The 26,847-nt window shown below is 36.2% G+C and overlaps 1 protein-coding gene across 5 annotated transcripts in view; it reads left to right on the top strand.

The window, feature by feature from the left end:
* Positions 1-25,256, top strand: part of LOC135141018 (brain tumor protein) — a 110,508-nt gene extending 85,252 nt beyond the window's left edge. For all 5 annotated transcript variants that reach the window (XM_064071806.1, XM_064071808.1, XM_064071809.1 and 2 more), the window contains exon 2: positions 21,146-25,256. In XM_064071806.1, coding sequence (XP_063927876.1) covers positions 21,165-23,612 — 2,448 coding nt within the window. In that variant the 5' untranslated portion in view covers positions 21,146-21,164 and the 3' untranslated portion in view covers positions 23,613-25,256. The remainder of the gene's footprint in view (positions 1-21,145) is intronic.
* The last annotated feature ends 1,591 nt before the right edge of the window (positions 25,257-26,847 follow it).

Consider the following 26,847-nt stretch of genomic DNA (forward strand, 5'->3'; position numbering starts at 1 on the left):
AAACTGAATAAACCAAAGATTTTCAGTTATCCGATTTTTCGGTTTCTTTAATTTTCAATATTTAGATTTTACAATCTTTACATATTTCGTTTATTCGATTTCGCACTTTTTAGATTTTTAAGTTTCTTAATTTTAAATGTTTGGATTTTTTAATTTTTCGTTTCTTCAATCTTCCGGGTTCTTGATCTCCAATTTCTGTTAGATTTTTCAAAGTTTTCATTTTATACTTTTTTGTTTTTTCAGTTTTACAATTTTGTAATTTTTCCATTTTTTCTTTTTAATTCGAAAAGTAGAACGATGGAAAAATTGAAAAATCGAAAAACTGAAAAACGAAGAATTGCAAAATCAAAAAATTAAATATCGAGAAATTATAAAATGAAAAATCCGAAAATTAATAATAATAATAATAATAATAATTTATTTCCTGCAGGTACATAACCCAATTATAGAAAATATAAAAGAACATATAAAATTGACAAAATTGAATAAATGAAAAGGCTAAAATCCACTGAAAAATGGAAAAATTCTAAAATCATGAAATTGAAGAAACGAAAATCAAAAAATCTAGAAGTCGAAAAATTGTAAAATATTGTATTTAAAAAAGAAATTTCAAAGAATCAGAACATTGTAAAACCGAAAAATTTAAAAAATGAAAATTTGAGCTGCATGACGTAAACCTGCAGACACAAAAAATAAAAAACTGAGAAACTGAAAGAAGGGAAAATTTAAAAAATTGTAATTAAAATAATAAAAAAAAAAAAAAATAGGTACATTGAAAAATCGAAAAATGGTAAAAATAAAGAAAATAAAACCCAAACCAAGGATTGCAAATCGAAAATTTGAAAATTAAATATCAAGAAATTGAAAAATTGAAAAATCAAATGAATGAAGTTTTAAAATCTAATATGTAATTGAAAAATGATTTTTTTTTTATTACAATTGTTACATATTTAAAATGAGAACAAATAAAGAATTGAAGAAGCGAAAAATGAAAAAGTCCAAAGTTGAAAAATCCAAAAATTGAAAACCGAACAATTCCAATTTGAGAAATTGAAAAAATTCAAAATTGGAAACTCGAGAAACTCATCGAAAAATTACTTTCGGTTTTATAATTTTTTGTTTATTCCATTTTTCGAAATTTCGATTTTAATTTTTCAATTTTTCAGTTTTTGGATTTTCAATTATCCGATTTTCCGTTTTCTTTAATTTTCGATATTTAGATTTTACAATCTTTACATATTTGGTTTATTCGATTTCGCACTTTTTCGATTTTTACGTTTCTTAATTTTTAATCTTTGGATTTTTTAATTTTTCGTTTCTTCAATCTTCCGGGTTCTTGATCTCCAATTTCTCCTTTTTTGTTTTTTCAGATTTACAAGTTTGCAATTTTTCCTTTTTTTTTTTTTTTTTAATTCGAAAAGTAGAAGGAAACATTGAAAATCTGTAGCATTGAGTGAACGAAAAATTGAAAAATTAAAAAATTAAATATCGTGGAATTATAAAATGAACAATCCGAAAATTAATAATAATAATTTATTTTCTACAGGTACAAATTATAGAAAGTATAAAAGAACATATAAAATTGAGTAAATGAAAAGGCAAAAATCCACTGAAGAATGGAAACATTCTAAAATCGTGAAATTGAAAAAGTGCAAAATTTTAAAAATTACCATCATTACATATTTAAAATGAAAACTAGAAAAATTACAAATCAAAAATTGAAGAAACGAAAATTGAAAAATCTAGAAGTCAAAAAATTGAAAAATCCAAAAATTGTAAAATATTATATTTAAAAAAGAAATATCAAAGAATCAGAACATTGCAAAACCGAACAATTTTAAAAATGAAAATTCAAAAAGTTTCTTGGCGTAAAACTGAAGAAACAAAAATATGAAAAATTGAGAAACTGAAAGAGAAAATTGAAAAAATTGTAATTGAAATAAAAAAAATATATATATAAAATAGGTACATTGAAAAATCGAAAAATGGTAAAAATAAAGAAAATAAAACCCAATCGAAAATTTGAAAATTAGATATCAAGAAATTGAAAAATGATTTTGTTTTATTACAATTGTTACCTATTTAAAATGAGAACAAATTAAGAATTGAAGAAGCGAAAAATGAAAATATCCAAAGTTGAAAAATCCAAAAATTGAAAACCGAACAATCCGAAAGTGAGAAATTGAAAAAATTAAAACATAGAAGAGCAGAAAATTGAAAAAATTGGGGCTGGAAAAAAATTATTAAAAAAATCAGAATATTGAAAAATGAAACATTGAAAATTCAAGAAACTGAAATCTAAAAATTGAAAAACTGAATAAATCAAAAAATTGAAAAATTCAAGTTAAAAAAGCTAAGGAAGTATTTTTACGCCACTTGTGTTTACTGTATAGAGATTATCAGAAAACACAATCCCCATTTTTTTGTAATTTCTCAAAAAAGTGATATTTTTAATATATATATAATTATGGTTTTCTTTCAACAACACGATGGTTAACCATGTTTTCAGTCTCTTGTTGTTAAAAAAAAAGACTTCGTATATTGAGAAAAGACGGACAAAATATAAGCCCCACCCACCCACCCCCTCTCAATTGTGATGAATTTTTTGTGCATCGTGAGTCGAGAGGCGGAGCTTAGTGACAAAATCTTTATTTCTTTACAAAAAATTACCACGTGAAATATGTTTCTATAAGGGTAAAATTTTATAGAGAAATATCGATTTTGCAATTAAACTCCGCCCTTCGGTGTGATTTCGAATGAAAAACTTATCATAATTGAGATCGGGGCGAGTTTTTTTCTTAATATATACATATAGTTTTCTTTCAGCAGTAAGATACTTAAAAACAGATTCCACATAGCAATTTTTCACAATTGAGATAGGGTGGGTGGGCGGGGCTTATATGTTGTCAAGCACTTTTCACTTTCATTTGTTTGTCTTATTATTATTAATTATTATTAATTAAATATAAAAACTAGTTACAAGAAACTGTTGGCTGTTTACGGTATTACAGGCTGCGGTTTCCAATAAGTTATAAGGGGTCGTAATAGAAAAATGTACATATAAAGTGTGCATTCAAAATCGAATAATATGTATTTTTTTCTAACAAAATGTGCGCAGCAACTTTGCGAATTTCCATCGTTAATTTATTACTTTGATATTTAAAGATTTCAGATGAATTGGTGTTTGTTTAAGTTCTGAGAATAGCTCCAGCGTGAATTCCACCAAAGCGAATATTCATTCCAGCCGTGCCAAACCCCAAATCCCAGCACAAAAGTGACGAAATCGCCACCTCGTCTGCGTCGCACAGCCACGCCAGTTTATCAACCCATAGTTCTTCCTCTCTAAAAAATGAACAAAGCCGTGCGTTCCATCCGAGAGCAGTTTATTAAACCACACTCAATCAAGACGACAATGACCGTGTTGATGCGGCCATGAACTCGTGGAAATTTTAATGACCCGCATACACATCCTAATATTGGAACCCCGCGACTCGCCCGTCTCGTCCGTGCCTAATCATTTCCAAGAAAGCGGCGGTTCGTGGTCGACGGCGTCGACGTGACCGTCCCCAGGAAGCCCACACGCTTATCGGCGTGTCAAGTTGAAGGCCGCCGCAGCGCGCCCCATCTGGCGGCATGATCGCCAATTACGAGCGACGAGTCGTGGCGCGATCGTTTAAAATGATGGAGCGCTTTATTTCCGTCGGAAGCGATATTTTCGCAGTGTCAATAATTCATGGTGCCCGGAGCAGATGCACATCAAAATTTCAAATGTGCTTATTCGAAACGTCGCGTTGACGTTTGTCAGCGACGCGTCGCGGTTTTCCGCCGAATTAATTTCGCGTTAAGACAGCGCGGATCCGATGACGTCTGATCGATTCTTTTCATTAAGATATTTCATGGGGGCTAATTAAATCCCATAAATAATTGAATTTGATGTTGACATTTAATCGTTAGCCGGTTTAATTGAAAACGTCACTCACTTTGTGGTCTTCGATTAGTAAGTGGCAAAATGTACGAAACAACACTTTTAATTAAAAATTCGCGTTCGTGGGTAATGGGGAGACGATGGTCTGGTAATTAACGTTGAGCTTTGGTAATGCACGCGGTAGTTTGTGTTCGCGCTAATGTCGGTTTAGTGCAGAAGAGGGTCACCGCCAGACCAAGTCGAGGAATTGCGTCAAGACTGGACGACGCTGGGAGGATCAATGGGTAAAAACAATAAGTAAATTGCTGCTATTACGAGCCGCAGCTACTGTAAACAACAAAAATGACCGGGCCGGCTCTTAGTTCGGCCAAATTTAAATCAGTTTTTTCACGTTTGTTTTGTTGGTCTTCACGGGCAATTAACGGTTTAAAAAGTGTTTATTTGTTGCACACAAACTATACATTTTTGCGGAATTTAAAACGGAAATCGCGAAATATTCATCAACATTACTCATTATTCATAGATTTTTTTTAATTTATTTAAGACCCACAAATTGCGTCGAAACCGCAACCAATATTGCCTCCCACCACAATTTCGGAGAACCTCAACCAAACGTCCAGATTGAGCGTTTACTAATCCGACACCTAAATTGAGCCCGACAAATATCTACCTTACTTTAATCACGCTTATTTAGTGCGGGGACCAGGAAGTAGGCGGGAAACACATTAGGAGAATTAGGAATCCAAAATGAGTTAAATCTAGCGAAGTAAAAATTACTAATAATTCTTTTTTCTGCCTGAGCGTAATTTAAGGAAGTATAGTAATCGAGTCCATCGGACGACTGCCACTTTCATGTTTTCTCGACGTTTTGTGACCTCAGCAGTATAAAAGAATGATGTTTGGAATGACAGTCGGTGCTCTTTGTTAGTGTTTCTGAATTTTATGTGACAAATTTTCATTTTTTCAATTCCTTTATTTCGTGTTGTTTCTTTGAATTTTTCAATTTTTCGAATTTTCAGTTTCTCAATTTTTCAATTTTTCGCTTTGCAGTTTTGGGTTTTCCAGTCTTCTGATTTTCCAATTTCTTTAATTTTCAATATTTCTATTTCATAATACGTATTTCCTTTTTTTTTTTCAATTTTACAATTTCTCAACTTCCAAAATTTTCACTTTTTCGGTTTGCATCAGTTTTCCAATTTGGCAATTTTTCACTATTACAAATTTTTTTCCGACTTTAGTTTTCATTTTCCCGATTTTTTAATTTTTTCTTTTTCGATTTTTCGTTTATTCAAATTTTCAGGTTTTTTTCAATTTTTGCTTCAAATTTTCAAGTTTGATTTTCACCTTTTACGTTTTTCAAGTTTTTATTATACACTTTTTCGTTTTTTTATTTTTGATTTTTCAATTCTACAATTTGTCGACTTCCAAATTTTCTAATTTTTCAATATTACAATTTCTCATTTTTCCATTTTTCACATTCTCGATTTTTAATTTTTCCCTTTTTCAATTTTTCAACTCCCCGATTTTTTATTTTCTCATTTTCTGGATTTTTTATCACAATTTTTTTTTTGTTTTTTTTTTTATTTTCTTAATTTTTGTTGTTTCTTTCGATTTTCTAATTTTTCGTCTATTCAATTTTTCAAATTTTCAGGCCAATCGATTCCAATTCGATGATTTTCCAATTTTGAAATGTTTCAGCTTGCAGTTTTTGGGTTTCCACCCCTTTTTTACTTTTTGGATTTTTAATTTTTCGGTTCTTAAGATTTTTCAAGTTTTCATTTTGTAATTTTTCGTTTCTTATTTTTGATTTTTCAATTTTTCAATTTGGCAATTTTTCAATACTACAATTATTCATTTTTCGATTTTTCAGTTTCGCAATTTTTAATTTTTTCCTTTCCCAATTTTTTGTTTCCGATTTTTATTTTTCATTTCCTTTATTTTTTGTTATTTCTATCTACTTTACAATTTTTTGTTTATTCAATTTTTCAAATTTTCAGCTTTTTTTCAATTTTTCTTCAAACTTTCAAGTTTGATTTTCACTTTTTAGATTCTTCAAGTTTTTATTGTACACTTTTTCGTTTTTTTATTTTTGACTTTTCAATTTTACATTTTGTCGACTTCCAAATTTTCTAATTTTTCAATATTACAAACTCCCCGATTTTTATTTTCCATTTTCCTGATTTTTTATTTTCTCATTTTCTGGATTTTTTATCACAATTTTTTTTTTATATCCTTAATGTTTGTTTTTTCGATTTTCCAATTTTTCGTCGATTCAATTTTTCAAATTTTCAGGCCAATCGATTCCAATTCGTCGATTTTCTAATTTTTAAAATTTTTCAGCTTGCAGTTTTTGGGTTTCCACCCCGTTTTTACTTTTTGGATTTTCAATTTTTCGATTCTTTGGATTTTTCAAGTTTTCATTTTGTAACTTTTCGTTTCTTATTTTTGATTTTTCAATTTTACAATTTCTCGACTTCCAAAATTTTTAATTTTTCCCTTTTCCAATTTTTTGTTTCCGATTTTTATTTTTTTATTTCCTTTATTTTTTGTTATTTCTATCGATTTTACAATTTTTTCTTTATTCATTTTTTCAAATTTTCAGCTTTTTTTTCAATTTTTCTTCACATTTTCAAGTTTGATTTTCACTTTTTACGTATTTCATGTTTTTATTGTACACTTTTTCGTTTTTTTATTTTTGACTTCAATTTTACAATTTCTCATTTTTCCATTTTTCACATTCTCGATTTTTTATTTTTCCCTTTTTCAATTTTTCGTCCGCTCAATTTTTCAACTCTCCGATTTTTATTTTGCATTTTCCTGATTTTTTAATTTTTACTTTTTCGATTTTTCGTTTATTCAGTTTTTCAAATTTTCAGGTTTTTTTCAATTTTTCTTCAAATTTTCAGGTTTGATTTTCACTTTTTACGTTTTTCAAGTTTTTATGATACATATTTTCGTTTTTTAATTTTTGATTTTTTAGTTTTCCATTTTGTCGACTTCCAAATTTTCTAATTTTTCAATATTACAACTCCCCGATTTTTATTTTCCACTTTCCTGATTTTTTATCACAATTTTTTTTTTGTTTTTTTTTATTTCCTTAATGTTTGTTTCTTTCGATTTTCCAATTTTTCGTCTATTCAATTTTTAAAATTTTTCAGCTTGCAGTTTTTGGGTTTCCACCCCTTTTTTACTTTTTGGATTTTCAACTTATCGATTCTTTATATTTTTAAAAGTTTTCATTTTGTAATTTTTCGTTTCTTATTTTTGATTTTTCAATTTTACAATTTCTCGACTTCCAAAATTTTCAATTTTTCGGTTTGCATCAGTTTTTCAATTTGGCAATTTTTCAATATTACAGTTTTTCATTTTTCGATTTTTCAGTTTCTCAATTTTCAATTTTTCCGTTTTCCAATTTTTTGTTTCCGATTTTTATTTTTGATTTTCCCGATTTTTTAATTTTCACTTTATCGATTTTATATCACAATTTTTCGTTTTTTCATTACCTTTATTTTTTGTTGTTTCTTTCGATTTTACAATTTTTCGTGTATTCAATTTTTCAAATTTTCAGCTTTTTTTCAATTTTTCTTCAAATTTTCAAGTTTGATTTTCATTTTTTACATTTTTCAAGTTTTTATTGTTCACTTTTTCGTTTCTTTATTTTTGACTTTTCAATTTTAGAATTTGTCGACTTCCAAATTTTCCACTTTTTCAATATTACAATTTCTCATTTTTCCAATTTTCACATTTTCGATTTTAAATTTTTCCCTTTTTCAATTTTTCAAGTCCCCGATTTTTACTTTGCATTTTCCTGATTTTATTTTCTCATTTTCTGAATTTTATGTCACAAGTTTTCATTTTTTCAATTCCTTTATTTCTTGTTGTTTCTTTCGATTTTCCAATTTTTCGTTTATTCAATTTTTCAGTTTGCAGTTTTTGGCTTTCCACCCCGTTTTTGCTTTTTTGATTTTCAAATTTTTCTTAAACTTTAGATTTTTCAAATTTTCGACAGTTTTATAAGTCGATTTCTCAATTTTTTTCAACTTTTCGATGTTTATAATTTTTCTTTTTTAAAATTTTTCAATTTTTTTGATTTCTGGATTTATCGAATTCAGATGTCTGGATGTTTTGATTGTCCAATTTATCAATTTCTTAATCTTAATCAATTTCCCGATGTTTCGATTTTTGGATTTCTCGGTTTTTCGATTTTCCAATTTTTCGATTTTTAAGTTTTAGATTTTCGAATTTTCGTTTTGATTCTTTGATGTTTGGGATTCTCCATTTTTCAATTTTGAGATTTTCAATTGTTCAATGTTTTAAATTTTCGATTTCTGGATTTTTTTATTTTCCAGTTCTATCAGTATTTCGATTTTTCAGTTCTTCAATTCTCCGATTTTTGGATTTTTCGGTTGGCTAATTTTTTAATTTCTCAATTTTGGATATTTGTTTCAGTTTTGCTATTTTTCAATAGTTCTATTTTTCGTCTTTTCGATTTTGTATTTTTTGGATTTTCAATTTTTCGTTTTTGAAACTTTGGATTTTTCAATTTTCGACTGTTTTATATATATATTTCGATTTCTGAATTTTTTGAGTTTTCAGTTCTCGTATATTTTAATTTTTTTTTTCGATTTTTTTAAGTTTTTGAGAACTCGATTTATCGATAATTTCGGATGTAGGCATGCACAACACTCCACCCTCTTCCAGTGGCCCAGACCAATTTTCATTAAAACGTCGCTAAGCGTCTTTGATGGGGTCGTTTCGAAAGAGCGACAACATTATATAGGCATTAAGATATTTGAAAAGTGACTAGAGAACACTAGAGAGTACATATTTGGACTACGTGAAGAGGTATTTATGCTCAACTGTTGTGTGACAATTCTGAGTGATACCACCTTAAGGCGAGGGAATAAGGCACTCCAGGTATCAGTGCAACGATATATAACTTTGAACCGGAATAATAGTTATTTATTCGGTAAGGGGTCATCATAATACTGTTGTTTAATTTGCAAATTTTTGACTTAAAAACCAGACTTTCTCGTAGCATTACCGGATTTATAGCGACAAAATTGCAGCGCCAATTAGTTTTAATTAATAGCCGGAACTAGCGAAAGTACAATCCGTTTTAATATCTCAGTTACGAAACATTTCGTACCGTAGGTGGTCTCCAAATTCAGTCCGTCTTCGTTGACCCACCAAACAGTATCCAAAAATTCTCTTCTAAGTACCCCAGCATTAAAACCCGCTTTAATTGACGCGTGTTTTGCGGCCCGTTCCACCGATTAGCCCACCTTTAGAAAGCCTTCGCCCCAACAAAGAATTTCCTCAAACTTCTTTCAGTCATCTCGAATTACCCTCCCGGCAAAAACTCGCCGATTCCTCAACAAAGACGTCAGGTAAATGTTTATTTCATCTCCACCAAGCTTAACTTGCTGAAACTTGCGTCCGACTTATGAGTGACCGACGTCTCGGCTGCGAACACGTTGACGTTGTTTAGGGCCGGAAGGCACACCAGATTAGGCGCCCTTCGACCTCAGAACAAAGTTAAGTCGCAGTTAAGTGCTGGTAATTGTGTAAGTCTGCGCCCTTTCCGCTTTCCGCATGAGGGGGCCCGAGAAAAAATTCCGACTACAAGCGTGAGAAAAAAGGCTTTTACGCATCGCGAACTATTGCGATCGCGGTATCCGGCGGCGCTAATGAAATTTCGGCCTCTTTGTGCCGGGAAAGTACCCGAATTGACACGGAATTTTCCCTTGAAAGCCCCTAATTGCTTTACCTGGGCTTTTCGCCGAAAATATTGGGTGCGCGAGATTTTAAATTTCGGGAGATGGAAACAATAAGGGATAAAAGCCGCCGGGATTTTCTTAAACCACCCCCAAGCCGGCGTAAAACGCAATTTAATATGGACGTTTGGAGCGGAGATTAAATTTTTTTCGACAAACACGGAAACACAGGCTTCTCGTGGCGCGAACTAGCGAACCGACTACTTTTAAAAATGTAACTAATTCGTGGCGGTTTAGTTCTCGCCCCCGGTAGATATTTTATGAGGCGTGGGTGAAAACCGCTCCCGGAATCCTCGATAAGTTATTCGACGTTTTAGTCTCGGAATTCGCGACGCTAATGTTTTCATTAAGGGCGATCCTCATCTCGGGGTGTTATTTTTCATCGTTAGCGGGCTCTTAAGGCTGCGGAGGGCGCTAAAGGCGACGCGACAACAGTAATTTCCGGCAGGAACCAGGTGCTAGACGACGGTAATAATTTGCGCGGAACGTCCAAACGGGGCGAATCGTTCATTCATTATCGTTCATTTTCTAAACCCTAATTAATTGGAGAACCGCCGTGACGGGATAAAAATCTGCGGGAGTCATTTATCTTGCGTGTGTCGATTAGGAGGCATAGCGCGACTATTCCATAGCCTACTATGTAGGTACTTGAGAAAAGTCAAAAATATTATATGGATTTTCTAAAAATTGAGCTTTTATTGAAATGGACAAAAAATAGACAAAAAATTTTGAGATGTAGATCTCGATGAGCTTAATCAAAAAACATAAGGTCTTGATGGTCCCAGACCAAGATTTTTCAAAAATTCGGTTCCAAAGTCGACATTTCAAAATTTCTCAAAAATTACATTTCTTTTGGCGGCTCTGGAAAAATTGTACGAATTTTCGAAAAAATAAAACCAAAAAAAAAACATTTGGAGATCGAAATCAATAAAAAGATCCCTTCTGCTAGTTTTCGAAAATGCGTGGGAAAAGTCAAATTTTTTTTATAGATTTTCAAAAATTGAGCTTTTGTTGAAATTGGCTGAAAATCTACAAAAAATTCTGAGATGTAGATCTCGACGAGTTTAGTAAAAAAACATAAGGTCTTGCTGCTATTCGGTTTCCAAGTCGACTTTTTAAAATTTCTCAAAAATTATACTCCTATTTCTTTTGACGATCCTAGAAAAATTTTACAAATTTTCGATCAAATAAAACCAAAAACAACATCTACAGATTGAAATAAATACAAGAATGACTTTTGGTAATTTTTGGAAATGCTTAAGAAAAGTCAAAATTTATTTAGTTTTCAAAAATTGAGCTTTTGTTAGAGTTGACAAAAAATTCTGAAATATAGATCTCGATGAGCTTAATCGAAAAACATGTTCATGCTCCCGGCGCAAAATTTACGAAATATTGGGTTCTACCTAAAATTTCTAAAAAATCTCAAAAGTGACTTAAAAAAAAGTTATTTCTTTATGCGATTGTGGAAAAATTCGACGAAATATCAAAAAAATAAAACCAAAAATAACATCTGTAGATCGAAATCAATAAAGAGATCCCTTTTGCTAATTTTCGAAGATGCTTGGGAAAAGTCAAAAAATGTATATGGATTTTCAAAAATTGAGCTTTTGTTGAAATTAACAAAAAATCAACAAAAAATTCCGAGATGTAGATCTCGATGAGCTTAATCTAAAAACATAAGGTCTTGATGGTCCCAGACCAAGATTTTCGAAAAATTCGGTTTCAAAGTCGACATTTCAAAATTTCTCAAAAATTACATTTCTTTTGGCGGCTTTGGAAAAATTGTACAAATTTTCGAGAAAATAAAACCAAAAACAACATTTGGAGATCGAAATCGATAAAGAGATCCCTTTTGCTAATTTTCGAAAACGGTTGGGAAAAGTCATAAACATTTTATAGATTTTCAAAAATTTAGCTTTTGTTGAAGTTGACTAAAAATCTACAAAAAAATCTGAAATGTTGATCTCGACGAGCTCAATCAAAAACACAAGGTCTAGATGGTCCCAGATCAAGATTTTCGAAACATTCGGTTTCAAAGTTCAAAAATTACATTTCGTTTGGCGATTGCTGAAAAATTTTACGACTTTTCAACCAAATAAAACCAAAAACAGCATCTAGAGATCGAAATCAATAAAGGAATCCCTTTTGGTAATCTCGAACGTGCTTGAAAAAAGTCAAAATTTGATACAGGTTTTCAAAAATTGCCATATTTCTTCCGTCGATTCTGGAAAAATTGCAAGAATTTTCAAAAAAATTGAATCCAAAACGATTTTTGGAAATCGAGATGAACAAAGGAGTCTTTTGATAATTTTTAAAAATGCTTGGGAAAAGTCAAAAATTTTAGATGGGTTTTCAAAAATTGAACTTTCGTAAAAGTTGACAAAAAATTGTGAAATATAGATTTGGACGAGCTTAAAAAAACATGACAGGTTCATGGTTCCGGATCAAAATTTTCGAAATACTCGGTTTCGAGCTCGAATTTTCAAAATTTCTCAAAAATTACCATATTTCTTTTGGCGATTGTGGAAAAATTGTACGAATTTTCGAAAAAACAACCAAAAACAACATCTGGAGATCGAAATCAATTAAGGAATCCCTTTTGGTAATTTCGAATGTGCTTGAAAAAAGTCAAAAATTTGATACAGGTTCTCAAAAATTGCCATTTTTCTTCTGTCGATTCTGCAAAAAATGTAAGAATTTTCAAAAAAATTGAGTCCAAAACGATTTTTGGAAATCGAGATGAACAAAGGAGTCTCTTTTGATAATTTTTGAAAATGCTTGGGAAAAGTCAAAAATTTTATATGGGTTTTCAAAAATTGAACTTTCGTAAAAGTTGACAAAAAATTCTGAAATATAGATTTGGACGAGCTTAAAAAAACATGACAGGTTCATGGTTCCGGATCAAAATTTTCGAAATACTCGGTTTCGAGCTCGAATTTTCAAAATTTCTCAAAAATTACCATATTTCTTTTGGCGATTGTGGAAAAATTGTACGCATTTTCGAAAAAACAACCAAAAACAACATCTGGAGATCGAAATCAATAAAGGAATCCCTTTTGGTAATCTCGAACGTGCTTGAAAAAAAGTCAAAAATTTGACACAGGTTCTCAAAAATTGCCATATTTCTCCCGTCGATTCTGGAAAAAAAGTTAGAATTTTCAAAAAAATTGAATCCAAAACGATTTCTGGAAATCGAGATGAACAAAGGAATCTCTTTTGGTAATTTTCGAAAATGCTTGGGAAAAGCCAAAAATTTTATATGGGTTTTCAAAAATTGAAGTTTCGTAAAAGTTGACAAAAAATTCTGAAGTATTGATTTCGACGAGCTTAAAAAAACATGACAGGTTCAAGGTTCCGGATCAAAATTTTCGAAATACTCGGTTTCGAGCTGGAATTTTCAAAATTTCTCAAAAATTACCATATTTCTTTTGGCGATTATGGAAAAATTGTACGAATTTTCGAAAAAACAACCAAAAACAACATCTGGAGATCGAAATCAATAAAGGAATCCCTTTTGGTAATCTCGAACGTGCTTGAAAAAAAAGTCAAAAATTTGATACAGGTTCTCAAAAATTGCCATTTTTCTTCCGTCGATTCTGCAAAAAAAGTAAGAATTTTCAAAAAAATTGAATCCAAAACGATTTTTGGAAGAAATCGAGATGAACAAAGGAATTCTTTTGGTAATTTTCGAAAATGCTTGGGAAAAGTAAAAAATTTTATATGGGTTTCCAAAAATTGAGCTTTTGTTAAAGTTGACAAAAAATTCTGAAATACACATCTCGACGAGTTTAAAAAAACATGACGAGTTCATGGTTCCGTACCAAAATTTTCGAAATATTTGGTTTCGAAGTCGGATTTTTAAAATATGTACTAAACATGCAAAAAAATAAACTCAAACAAATTGGATGTTACCTATATGGTCACTACACAAATTTTTGGATGCAGTACAGCTGTTTGTGAATCTACATTCTGTTTTAACCAGCATTTTAACCAAGTACCGTACTAATTTTTTGGACTTGGACAGGTTTTTACGAAAATTTAGCGTAAGAAATCGACGTTTCCAATTATTTTAATGTTCTTTCAAATATAAAAACTCAGAAAAAATAAAGTAGTTATCTGAGTGTATTATTAAAATATAAATATTTACATGAAGCCCCCTCTGTCGACAAACTTGCCCCCCCTGAATAAGTTTTCTAGCTACGGGGCTGTTTTGAGCCACTAAATAAAATTCACGAGTTCGCTAACGAAGCCATAAATCGTTAAATTCGGACGAGCTTTCCCAACAACGTGCACAGTTCCGACCAGACTCCGCAAATACACTCATACTTTTCGCGTTTTCCTCGAGCAAAAAGGCCAACACGTTTCGTCGCCTAGCGAAGAATTCAGCCGGCAACACGTGAGTTTTACCCGACGCTAGAACCAGTGTCTGAACTGATCTTCTCGGAATTCATCTACCTGTATTTTCAAGTTTAACATTAGGTTGATGTGGACAGGTAGAAACCGTTCCTGGAATCCGACTTTTGTTGTGCTTTCAACCACGAATTTCTCCGTAGTTCCGATGAAAATTTTCGATATCGGAAATTTGGGTCATGAAGCGGATACGTGACGCCGGCATCTTCATAAAATCCAAGAAAAATATCGAATTATTTTCGGTTACTTCACACAAACACTTTATTTATAACTTTACATGTTTGGATTATTCGGGCAGTCGATATGTAGGGGCTATCGGTTATTGAAGCGGCGCAGTTCGCCCGCTCTTATCGTCTGGAATGCGGCGCGGTTGCGTTTTATTAACGCTAACAAGAAATTTAGAAAATTATGACTTAACTAAATAATTCCAAAAAGAAGATCTGGATCTTTGTCTCGGCAGCAGGTTATCGAGTCCAGCGCGCTTTTCGGCTCGTGAAGGCAACGGCCTCGGCATGGCGCGTTTTCTTCAACCGTCTTGCTCTTCATTAACGTATCCTTTTGCCGCGAAAATTCCCGCGCCAAAAAAACAAGTCGCATTCTAGCCGCTCATTTTCGTTTAATATGATGGTTTTAATTCTGATACCTGCCCGACGGTAAGAAGGGGTGGAAATCCCTGTGAGTTTACCAGTTGGAAGAGGGGAGGGGTGAAATATAGCCGCGTTTGTATCCCCTCGGCTAGTTCTTATTTTATTTAACATCTGCTCGTTTCGTAGGCCGGAGGTCCGACCGACGTGTTGTGGTTGGAAATTCAGTGGTGTTTTCGTTATGGATGTTAGCTAGTTTTAAGGGAATTCACGAAGAGTTATTACGTTATCGCATTAACTGTGAGTATTTATTTTGAGTTTTATCGATCGGGCGCGAAAATCCCTTGATTAACATGCACCAGCAGTCGTTAATTGGGGATGAAGTGGTTCGGGGCGGAATTTTCCGCAAATTATCCGACGAAGTGGATTACTTTGTTGATAGTATGGCGTGGCGACGCAAAAACCTTCCACAAAATAGGGGTTAACCGCACAAAGAAAAACGTTACGAATGTTAGTTGCGACGACAAAAACAAAGTAGCACGTGCTCGATCGATTTATGTTGTTTAAACAAATTCGGTAGTCGTGGATAAAATCTCGTACGGGGTAAGTGGGCTAAAGTATTATTACCACAGTCGTGTGACGTACAACTTAATATCATAATTTTTCCGAAACTGAGTATCAGCGGCTGTGTCGAGCGCCATCTGTGGGCGTCCGAGTATTTACCTCCACGTTTTTGCCTCTGCAAGCATTAATTTAAGGAAAATCAGATTTCTCTCGTTATTTTTTGCGCCGTTCCTGGAAACTGTAGCTACATTCGTGCACGGTTTCGCATTTCCGTGATTCGCTCCCCCATCGATCCAGCCGTGTTTATTTTTTCTCTCCCGTTCTATTTGGCAAGACACGGCGTTGTCCATTCATTTGCGAGCCTTGGCAACAGGTAGCGCGCGAATGACGCAGTGTTGTAGCAAAGCAACAAACAACGCACAAGGATATCGAACGGCCACGACACCGCCGCCGGCCGCGACTGCATTGCCGGGGGCGGCGGTTTTATTCTTAGTCGTCGTCGTCGTAATCCATCCCGTCGTACGTTCCGAGTGAATGGCGGTCTCGGCCCGGTCGGGAGAGGCAGCCACCTTGTTGCAGCAATAATTCAAGTCGGGGTTGCAGCCCTCACAGCGTTACCTTGGCAACAGCATTAGTCCCCTCGGTCGGCACATCGATCGTCCGCCGCCTCCTCTTTCCGCGCCAGACACGTCTAAACACTTCGCCCCCGCGCGATTTGACAGCCCCAGGATGCACCCGCTCGACCGACGCCGCTGATTCATCGGTTCGACGCTGCAGAACGGGGATGAATAAATAACGGTCGCGCCGCCGCCGCGTTCGATGCCCCCATCGATAATAAGCGCCGATTTCGCCTATTATTCGAAAACGCGAGGTGGCGCCGACGCCGGGGGCGGGCGGCGGCCCCGAACTTCGGAAAAGATTCGGGCGCAGATTTGTACTGCAGGGAAGAAATACGAAGCTTCAGGTGAATTTAATTTTCCACGCCATGGTAATGATAACCATAATATAAGTGCCTTTAACTTTCGTAAAGCTTACAATGATATCCTATTAACTGATTGGTCATTATTATCAACTCTTTCTTCTGTAGATCTGATGGTTGATTGTTTTTATAATATCCTGTTCAATTTATTCCGTAAACATGTACCTGTCTTTCGGTCAAAAAAGCGGCATTACCCGCCATGGTTCAATAGGGAAATAATAAATAATATTAAATTTAAATTCCGATACCTTAAGAAATCTACATTCTTATTTACTGAAATTTAAAGAAATTAGGTCCCTTTTAAAGAAGCAAATAAATACTGCTTATAAATTGTATATTAACAACATTCAAATTAACATACATCATGATCCTAAGCAATTCTGGGGTTACATTAATGCTAAAAAAGGTAAAACTAGAATTCCAGGCCAAATGTCATTTGGTATAAACAAGTTTGAAAATCCTATGGAAATAGTAAATGCCTTTAGTGATTTCTTTAGATCCGCCTATACTAAATCTGATCCGCTTGATGAATATTATTTAGCTGATACTGTAAATTCTACCTCATGTGTTGTAAATATATTTAAGATCACGGAAGATGATATAATAAAAGCCATCACAAGATTGAAACCAGGTATGACATCAGGTTCAGATCAGATTCCAAGTTTCATAATTAAGGACTGTAAGTTTCAAATTGCTAAGCCACTCCTACTAATTTTTAATAAATCCCTTGAAACAGGAGTTTTTCCTAATAAATGGAAAGAATCTAAGATCTGTCCTGTCTTGAAGTCCGGTGATGCATCTAAAATTGAAAATTATAGACCAATCTCCCTGCTTTCTAATTTTGCTAAAATTTTTGAATTAAGGTGATGTTATCGGTTTAGTTTTCAGTGAATTTACAGTAGATTTTGTTTCACAAATACTAGACAACTAGTTGGAATCTGAACCCAATTTTTTTTTTTACAATATCTTTGATATGCTATTAGTGTCCGGAACTTATAAAATTGGAGAAAAAATGACCTGTTTTGCTCTAATAAAATCGCAAATATGCTCAAAATCACTCTAATATTAGGTTCGACTGTGCCGACCATAGTGATAAAATTCACATTAAAGTAAGTCATGGACATTCTTTGAAGTGTTTACTATGATATTTCAAAAAGAAAAAAAAATGCTCGATTTATAAAACTGCATAATTTTGATTTAAAACTGATCATGTTTGAAGCTTTATTTTATCCGTACCATTTGCTGTCTCTTACTGCGGTCTCTCTCGGATTGGGGTATAACACCCACCGAACGTTCTTGGACCGATGGGATAATTTATTACTTCCGACATCTTTTCAGTGACAAATTTAATCTTTGCATAAATTTACTTCAGTGAAGTTAGTGAACTCGTTGTGACCATTGAAATGTATAAAGAGTAAATTTTGAAATGGGACAAAAGTCGAAGATTCCACTTTCAAAGCCACGAAAAAGTCGAAAAAACTTTTATCAGAATTATTATATCAAAAACCTACTAAAACTACAGACAAAAAATGCAGTTTAGTGATCATTTGATTAGTTTTACTATTATTATGCTTTTATTTCCTAATTTCTGTACATATAAATATTATTGTTTTTTAGACCCGCCGCTGTTTTTATACACTTACATAAAGTGTAAGTCAATGTTACTAATAGAAATTTTGTTATTGTTACTTTATATAATCACCAACCCTATTGCTTTTCGGCTTTTTGTCAAAGATCAAAGTGTATTACCTGGAAGAACTTTATTTTGTTTAATAAAAGATTACCATAAACCTTATAATTAGCCGGATAACCATTCAGTATACACAGGTAGTTTCTATACCTCTTTAGTTTGAACTTAGCCGATACTAACCAGCTAGGGAACCAGTTATAATTGAAATATGTAAACCAAATAGTTGAAGTACTTTGTTTTAAGCAAAATAATTAGGTATATTTATAAATACGCATAAATAAAAACGAAACAAATTATTGGTCTCTAGTTTATTTTATAATTTGCATTACATCATGACGTATAGGTACGTACTGATGCAGAAATTGGTGATTTTCTTGTTGCATTTCAGTATAGGGACACACTCAGTAGAACCATTTGGACACTTAAAATTCATTTTGTTTTACTTGCCACAAATCTTTTTAAGTGTTGCGAAAGTGATTATTTTGTGTCCGAAAAATAACTGGATTTATAATTTTTCGGCTGAGTGCTTTTTTGTTCTAAATCAATCAGTTTTCCAATTAGATTATAATTGCTTGGACTTACTATTTGTTGTCTTAATTTTTCGAAGTTCATTTTTGTACACATTCAGATTTTTATTTCTTATTAATTTCTTGTGGTCATTTTTATAAATTCGTATATGAAAATTGAACTGTTGACGAACGAAAATCGAACAATAATACACGACAAGCGGGTGCCGAATTGTTACCAGAGATTATGGGTGTCATAAATTACACCCCAGCTTTCCTGCGTTTTAACCAGCTTACCACTACTTCTCGTCTTTATTTTTCTACACGTAAACTTCTTGTGAAGACAATAACACGGCAAAATTAAAAATCCGACAGTTTTCTTTTAGCAAACATCCCCTTAATCCTATATTCCCATATCTACCCCGAAGTGAAAAATTATATATCAAAGTATCAGCATGGTTTTTTAAATTATAGATCAACAACAACTAACCTCATAATGTTCTCACAATTTGTATCTGAAAGTTTGGAAAATCAATCACAAGTCGATGTCATCTATACGGATTTTACAAAGGCATTTGATCGTATTGACCACAATATTCTTCTTAAAAAACTTGTAAATTTTGGTTTCACTTGTAAATTATTAAACCTTTTTCGATCTTATCTTACTCTCCGTACTCAATTTGTGCAGTATAACAACTTTGTATCTTATTCTTTTATTGCTAGCTCAGGAGTTCCTCAAGGATCTATATTAGGGCCACTTCTCTTTAATTTATACATAAATGATCTACCTTCCAGCATACACTGTTCAATTTTGTTATTTGCAGATGACGCGAAAATATTTCATAATATTAACTCATTAGCTGATGCTATCTTTCTTCAAAAAAACTTAACCAGGCTCTATGAGTGGTGCATCAGCAATAAATTTAAATTGAGCCTTCCTAAATGCAAAATTATTTCATTTACTCGAAAAAACAACATTATTACTTATGATTATGAAATAGATCAAAGCATACTCCCGCGATATAACACTGTTAAAGACTTAGGTATATACTTTGATAAGGCTTTTCGATTTGATCAACATTATTTTAATATTATTTCATCCTGTAATCGGACGCTGGGTTTTATTATACGTAATAGTAAATCTTTCTATAATACTGACTGCCTCGTCGCCTTATACAGAACACTTATTTTGAGCAAGCTTGAATATGCTTCCATTGTGTGGTATTCTATATATCAAACCTACAATGTCATAATTGAAAACATCCAACGTAAATTCCTAAAATACTTATTCTTAAAATCTCATAAAGTTATAGAGGATATAACCACGATCTTCTCCTAGATGAATTTAAGTTTATCCCTGTTTTAGTAAAGCGTCAAACTAATGTTCTACTTCTATTATATAAATTACTTCACTCCCAATTGGATATACCTCAAATGCTTGAAAAAATGAACTTTTTGGTCCCACGAATATACGCCAGACATCATTCAACTTTCACCTACAATATCCCCAGGACAAATATGATTGTTAGATCCCCGCTATACCTGATGTCATCTTTATATAATGAAGTTTGTAATGATGTTGACATATTTCATTTGAGATATTCAACGTTTAAAAAATGTGTTGAAAGATTTTTTTTTTTTGAAAAAGTAGGTAATATTTAGTAATTCATTAATTTTTGTATTAATTTAGTATTAGTTTAGCCAATAAATAACACAGGCCTGCGAAATATAACTTTTAAATTCCCTTTTAAATAATATTGTTTTTTTTTAGGTATTTATGTATGCCGAATTAAAATATAACTCTAGTTTTTTTGTAGCACATCGAGATTTATTTTTATGTAGGCCTAAATATTCATAGGTTTTCAAACAATTTTAATGAAAAAATAAAATATAAAGAATATAAAATTGAATGTTTATTTATTAAATGAACTAAATTAGTCATAAATAAGACTTAAAAAAACAAATAAATCAAGAAGCTTCTTTTTTTCTTTCTTCAAAGCTCTGATTTAAGCGTTTTCTCTTGTATTCACGATAGGATATGTTATTGCTGTTACATTTTTCGTATTATATCATTTTATATTTGAACAGCAAAAGTAACAATCGTCTGTATGATTTTGTGGCTCCATCCAAATCATTGGTGTCAGCAAACTTATCTGAAGAATTAACCCATTTCCGAGAAGTCATTAGTAATTTTTGTTTAAATTCAGGGTAATAAGCGCATAGTCGACACAAATAACTCTTACTAAGCTGAACACGAAATGAAATATCAACACCATTATCCATACTTATTATTACCACAAAATCTAGAAGTTAATTTTTATAGTACTAAGAACAAAACTGAAAAAAATATTTTTTGCAGAAACTGTACGTGATAGAAATTTTTGCAATTTTTTTTTATACATGAGTGTCTAAGACCTGCCAAAATTACTACTTGATTTTGTTAGGGGAAAACCATCGCAGGCCTGTGTAATCTATCGTTTCGTAGTTTATTTTTCTTTTTATTTAGTTCTTTTTTTACATACAATTGTTCTTTTAAGTTGTACCTGTAATTGGTGTATTTTACACTGTTGGGCAATAAAGACATTATTATTATTATTATTATTAATTTTGGATTACCGTTGTTTGCGCCGGCCGCTTTTCTTGATTCATTATTTATTATTGTTGTGTATTTTTTGTTTGAATATGTGGTGATTGTCGTATTTGGTTTCAGGGATGACGGGTAATTAAAGATGGCATCTCCGACTCCTTCGATTGAATCATTACCACGAGCAAACTCGATTGGATCGTTCGGTGACCAAGCAGACTACCTGTCCCTGTCTCCCCTGGAGGACTCCCCCTTGTCAGTGAGCGGTTCGTCACCACCAGTCAGCGATTCCGTCGACCGAGACAGCGACCCCTCCGAGCTCCATTGCCAGCAGTGCCGCGAGCCCGTGGCCGACCCCAAGCTGTTGGCCTGCTTCCACACCTTCTGCACCCCGTGTCTCGAGAAGAACAAGCTCATCTGCCCCCGGTGCAACTCGGAGTCGATCGAGGGCATCCTCAACAGCCTGTTGTTCAGCTCGGAGTCGACGAGCGAGTCGTTCCACCCGACGGTCCGTTGCACCGGCTGCAAGACCAAGAAACTAGACGCGGTCGCCCGCTGCGTCGATTGTGCCAATTATCTGTGCCCGAACTGCGTCATGGCTCACCAGTTCATGCACTGCTTCGAAGGCCATCGAGTCGTCAACCTGAACGAAATGAAAGAAGAATCCAAGAACGGCCTCATCTCGAATTCGACGATCACGAACGGCGAAAAGAACACGGTGTGTCCGCGACACAAAGGCGAGCTCCTGAAGTACTTTTGTCGCACGTGCACGATCCCGATATGCAAGGAGTGCTTGAACCTGGAGCACCCCGCCGGTATTCACGAATACGAACATATCAGCGAGGCGGCGCCGAAGCAGGTCGAGGCCATCCAGCACGCAGTGCAAGAGGCCAAAACCAAAGCGACGGACATGCGCAACATAATGAAGAACGTCGAACACGTATCCAGCCGCCTCCAGGTGCAATACCACAAAGCCCAAAACGAAATCAACGACACGTTCATGTTCTACAGGTCGATGCTGGAGGAGCGGAAGCAGGAGCTGCTCAAGGAGCTCGAGAGCGTGTTCTCGGCCAAGCAGATCTCGCTCGGCGTGGCCTCGCAGAAGGCCCAGGAGACGGTCGATCAAATCTACAAAACGTGCGAATTCGTCGAGAGACTGAACAAATGCGCGACCATTGTTGAAATTTTAATGATTAGGAAATTGTTAGACACGAAATTGCAAGGCCTTTTGAGTTATAACGTAGACCAGAGCGTGCAGTCGGCGTGCGAACTGGAGTTCGTCTCGAATTACCAAGCGATCCAGGTGGGCGTCCGCAACACGTTCGGGTACGTGCGGTCCAACTCCGAGGCGGTGGTGGGGCCGAGCAAGCAGCCGCCCATCGCCCGCCCCACCGGCGGCGGCTCGAGCTCGAGCGGCAGCAGCGTGAACGGGAGCTCGGGCAGCCTGAACGGCGGCATCCACTGCCCCTTCACCATCTCGGGCTCCAGCCAGTCCACCTCGCCCTTCGAATCCAACATAATCAGCAAGAGATTCAGCAGTGCCAACAGCCTGGGGCCGTTCTCGACGACGATCGGCGATCTGAACCTGAACGGGATCAACCCGTACGAGAAGTGGTCGAACGGCGGCACCGACACCATGTTCCAGAACGGCACCCCCGACCCCTACTCGCTCACGAGCGCCGGCCACGCCGACCCCATGCTCGACCTCACGTCGAAGCTGATGTCCTCGGCCATCTTCCCCCCCAAGTCGCAGATCAAGCGCCAGAAGATGATCTACCACTGCAAGTTCGGCGAGTTCGGCGTGATGGAGGGCCAGTTCACCGAGCCGAGCGGCGTGGCGGTGAACGCGCAGAACGACATCATCGTCGCCGACACGAACAACCACCGCATCCAGATCTTCGACAAGGAGGGCCGCTTCAAGTTCCAGTTCGGCGAGTGCGGCAAGCGCGACGGGCAGCTCTTATACCCGAACCGCGTGGCCGTGGTGCGCACCTCGGGCGACATCATCGTGACCGAGCGCTCCCCCACACACCAGATCCAGATCTACAACCAGTACGGACAGTTCGTGCGCAAGTTCGGGGCCAACATCCTGCAGCACCCGCGCGGCGTCACCGTCGACAACAAGGGCCGCATCGTCGTGGTCGAGTGCAAGGTGATGCGCGTGATCATCTTCGACCAGACCGGGACGGTGCTGCAGAAGTTCGGCTGCTCGAAGCACCTCGAGTTCCCGAACGGCGTGGTCGTCAACGACAAGCAGGAGATCTTCATCAGCGACAACCGCGCGCACTGCGTCAAGGTGTTCAGCTACGAGGGGGTGTACTTGCGCCAGATCGGTGGTGAAGGCATCACCAACTATCCGATCGGGGTCGGGATCAACGCCAACGGAGAGATTTTGATCGCGGACAACCACAACAACTTCAACCTGACGATCTTCACCCAGGAGGGCCAGCTGGTGTCGGCGCTCGAGAGCAAGGTCAAGCACGCGCAGTGCTTCGACGTGGCGCTGATGGACGACGGCTCCGTCGTGCTCGCCAGCAAGGACTACCGCTTGTACATCTACCGTTACGTGCAGGTGCCCCCCATCGGCCTGTAGACGGACGGGAGCGTCACGAGACAGGGTCTCCAGCAGCCGTTCCCGACACCTTTTTGTTGATGCATTTTTGAGCGAAGCGTTCGGATTGCTGGTCTGTTATTGTATTTATCAATTTAGAAATTTAGAGTTTGTCCAAAATTGTAACGATGTGCAGTCGTCATAGTTTTGTATTGTACTTCACAATGTTGATATTTTTTATTGATAGTATGTACGATATTTGACGATGCGTTTGAGACAGGAAGCCTGCCTGCTCCTTCCGGGGAGCGCGGCCCGTCACCCGTGTTGAATGACCAATTCTATCACTAATTAAAAACAGGGATATTATAATTCACATTTAGAAATGTTAAAAGAAAAAATAATAACCAAGCAGCATTGCGGTGCCTGGGCCATTGTTGTATTTAAGTCGAGCATCAATTTCCGATACGATATGATGATCTATTTTAATATGCGTGTATGATGTTGTGTATGTCCTTTAGTATAGCGCGTTGTTGTTTGCGGGATGCCGCGTTGTTAGCGACCCTAGTCACCCACGAACTGTACTTGTAGTAGCAGTTTCTTCTATTATTATTATTATTGATTTTTTTTATTATATGCCCCCACCCACCCACCCATTTTTGTATTTTTTTTTTGTATTATTATTTTTTTTTTATTTACTACTACCGTGCTTTGTTCGACACCGTAGCGTGCCGTGCCCCCAACTTCCAGTCGCTCGGGCGTTGTTTATTTTTAGTTTTGTTATCAATTTATGAATAGTGGTATTAATACACCATATCTCTATTAAGTTAGTAAAGAAACGAAGCAACGTAGGAAGAATTGCAACTCTCCGTGTGGTGCATGCAATATACTTCTCTCTTCCTCCTGATTTTTTTTTTTTTATTATTATTATGAGTTAGTCGTAGCAGTAGAAATATATTTGTTTGTTGATGCTGCCGAGTTTAAGATAGTGACGCGGGCCGCACGAGCATGCGTGCGGCGGCCGCCGCCGCAGGCGCGCCCTACAAGACTATTTACTTAGTAGCTAGGGTTTTATTTTAGTTAGAGATGGTGAGGGCGAGCGGGCGGATGGCGTCGCCGTCGTCGTCGTCGCCACCCGTATCTCTTTGTGTTTTTTTTTTCTGTCTGTCTCTCTCTACGTGATCGCGACGCCCCGCGCCCGCCCCGCCCCGTTCCGTATTATTATTTATATTATTATTATTATATTGTTGTTTTTTGAAACCGGAGGCGATGATCGCAGAACACGGGGGCTGAGCGATCTCAATCCCACTATTTACCAGCAGTCCCGTGACTACGCCGCGCCGCCCTCGCCCGGTCGCCGAATTGTTGCCTCTCGGTGCCCCGCCGACAAGTGTTATATATGTTGTTTTTAATGTCTTGTTCAGAGTACGCTCTATTTTTTCTATTGTTCCTGAGACGTCCTCGGCGAGGCACCGCGAGAACGGCCGGCGCGCCCGACCAGACCAGGGCGGCCACGGCGCCCCAAATGTATTACTAGAATTTTTTTAAACTTGTTGTTATTATTATTATTATCTTAATTTTAATGGTAAAATTGTTCTTAAATTAAATGTACATTGTTTTGTTTTCTTTGATTTTTTTTGTTGTAAATGCTTTTTAATTAATAATACCAATTCTTGCAGTTTTCAGTTATTTTTATTTTGTTTTATTTTTCTCTGTCGTTTCTCTCTCTCTCTTGAGTAATGCGCTGTTGGAGATTGCCCACCTAGTCCTAGTCCTTCACCGCCCCGAGTGATCACCGCTTCGAGCACGGCACGGCTGTTGATTGATACACGGCCCCCTTTCATCATCATCTTCTTCTACTTCTTCTTCTTTACTACTACTATTACTGTACTGTAACTTTTATACTTAGAACGTAAGCGATGATATTAATGTATTCCTGCGGGAGCAGCTTGTGTACGTTATTTATGATAAACAAAAAAAACTATTGATATTGAACAATCTTCCTGGGCCCAACTAAGCAGATCCTATATAGGTATAGATATATAGGCATGTGTGATTTTTTTCTTATCATATAGTCACTAGTATTAGTAGCTACGTAGTTATACTTTGAAATGATTTGTAGGCAGTCTCGCTAGAGAGGCTCGCGTTGTGTGAGTTAAGCGTATTATAAAGATAAAACAAGATTTAAAAAAGCATTTTCGGTAAGACTGATTCAACAACACATTTCTTCTGGTAACGAACTTAGTGATACGCAGATGCAATAGTCCTCCGGAGCGGGGGGCGGCCGCCCGCCTTTCCAGCAAGATGCGCACAATGGGCCGGCCACCGCCGCTCAGGGGCCTGTCACTTGAATATGTTGCGTTTACCTTCATGTCAATTACTCTAGGGAACATTACTCTATTTTATCCACGTGGAGTGTGTACATATGTAGTGTCGTCTCCTCCGGTTCAGCACACCACAAACCGCACACCGCCATCACCGAACAACTCCCGCCTCACCGCTCCCGAGTGTGTCTGTCTGTCTGTCTCTCCGTCGTTCTACGGTACACTCAATCCGGCACCGGGTAACTATTTCGGGTAAGCGGCATTTTTTATCGCTCTAGTCGGACGCCGTTTTTTGAGGCCGGATTGATTGAACTCTGCCCCCACTTCGTTGTTTGGCCGCTCCAGGCCGCACTCACATTCCCGTCGCACAATCTCTTGTTATTCGCTGCATGAGTTGTTCCAGATTATAAATTTTTATACATTTTGCTCATGTTGTAGATTGTTGTTGTGCACTGTTAATTAATAATGAGCCACGCCGCAGAGTCCACACTTCCGAGCACCCATTCCCGGTATTGCGCTCGAACAGAACCTCTTAACAGACTGTGATTATCGGAAATGCCTTCCCCAACTCCCGATGTTATTATCACTTGCACCACCACCTGCACGGCCGGCGCCGCCCCCACTGGCGGAAGTCGTCGGGGACGGCGCGGCCGGTCCGTAAGTCAAAGCGTACGCTCTTCCACCACACTTCTTCGTTAAAGTACGAACACCAAAGCATTGTACGTGTTGTACTGTATAAAGGATTACAAAAACTTGTACTGACTGTACTGATCACACCAATTCTCCTTGCTTTTGGCTGGAACCCGCGGACCAAAGCTCGCGCGGACCGACCAAACGTAGCTGCTTACGTCGTATCTAGTCTAGTCGTTTTATATCAAAAACAAAATGATATATTGTATTTTTATGTGCTTTGTACGTCCTTATTATGGTTGTATTGAAACTGCGACGTATGTCTC

This window comes from Zophobas morio, unplaced genomic scaffold, assembly GCF_036711695.1.
Source record: "Zophobas morio isolate AGI-343-1 ecotype UQ-CSIRO unplaced genomic scaffold, CSIRO_AGI_Zmor_V1 ptg000041l, whole genome shotgun sequence".
Taxonomy (NCBI): domain Eukaryota; kingdom Metazoa; phylum Arthropoda; class Insecta; order Coleoptera; family Tenebrionidae; genus Zophobas; species Zophobas morio.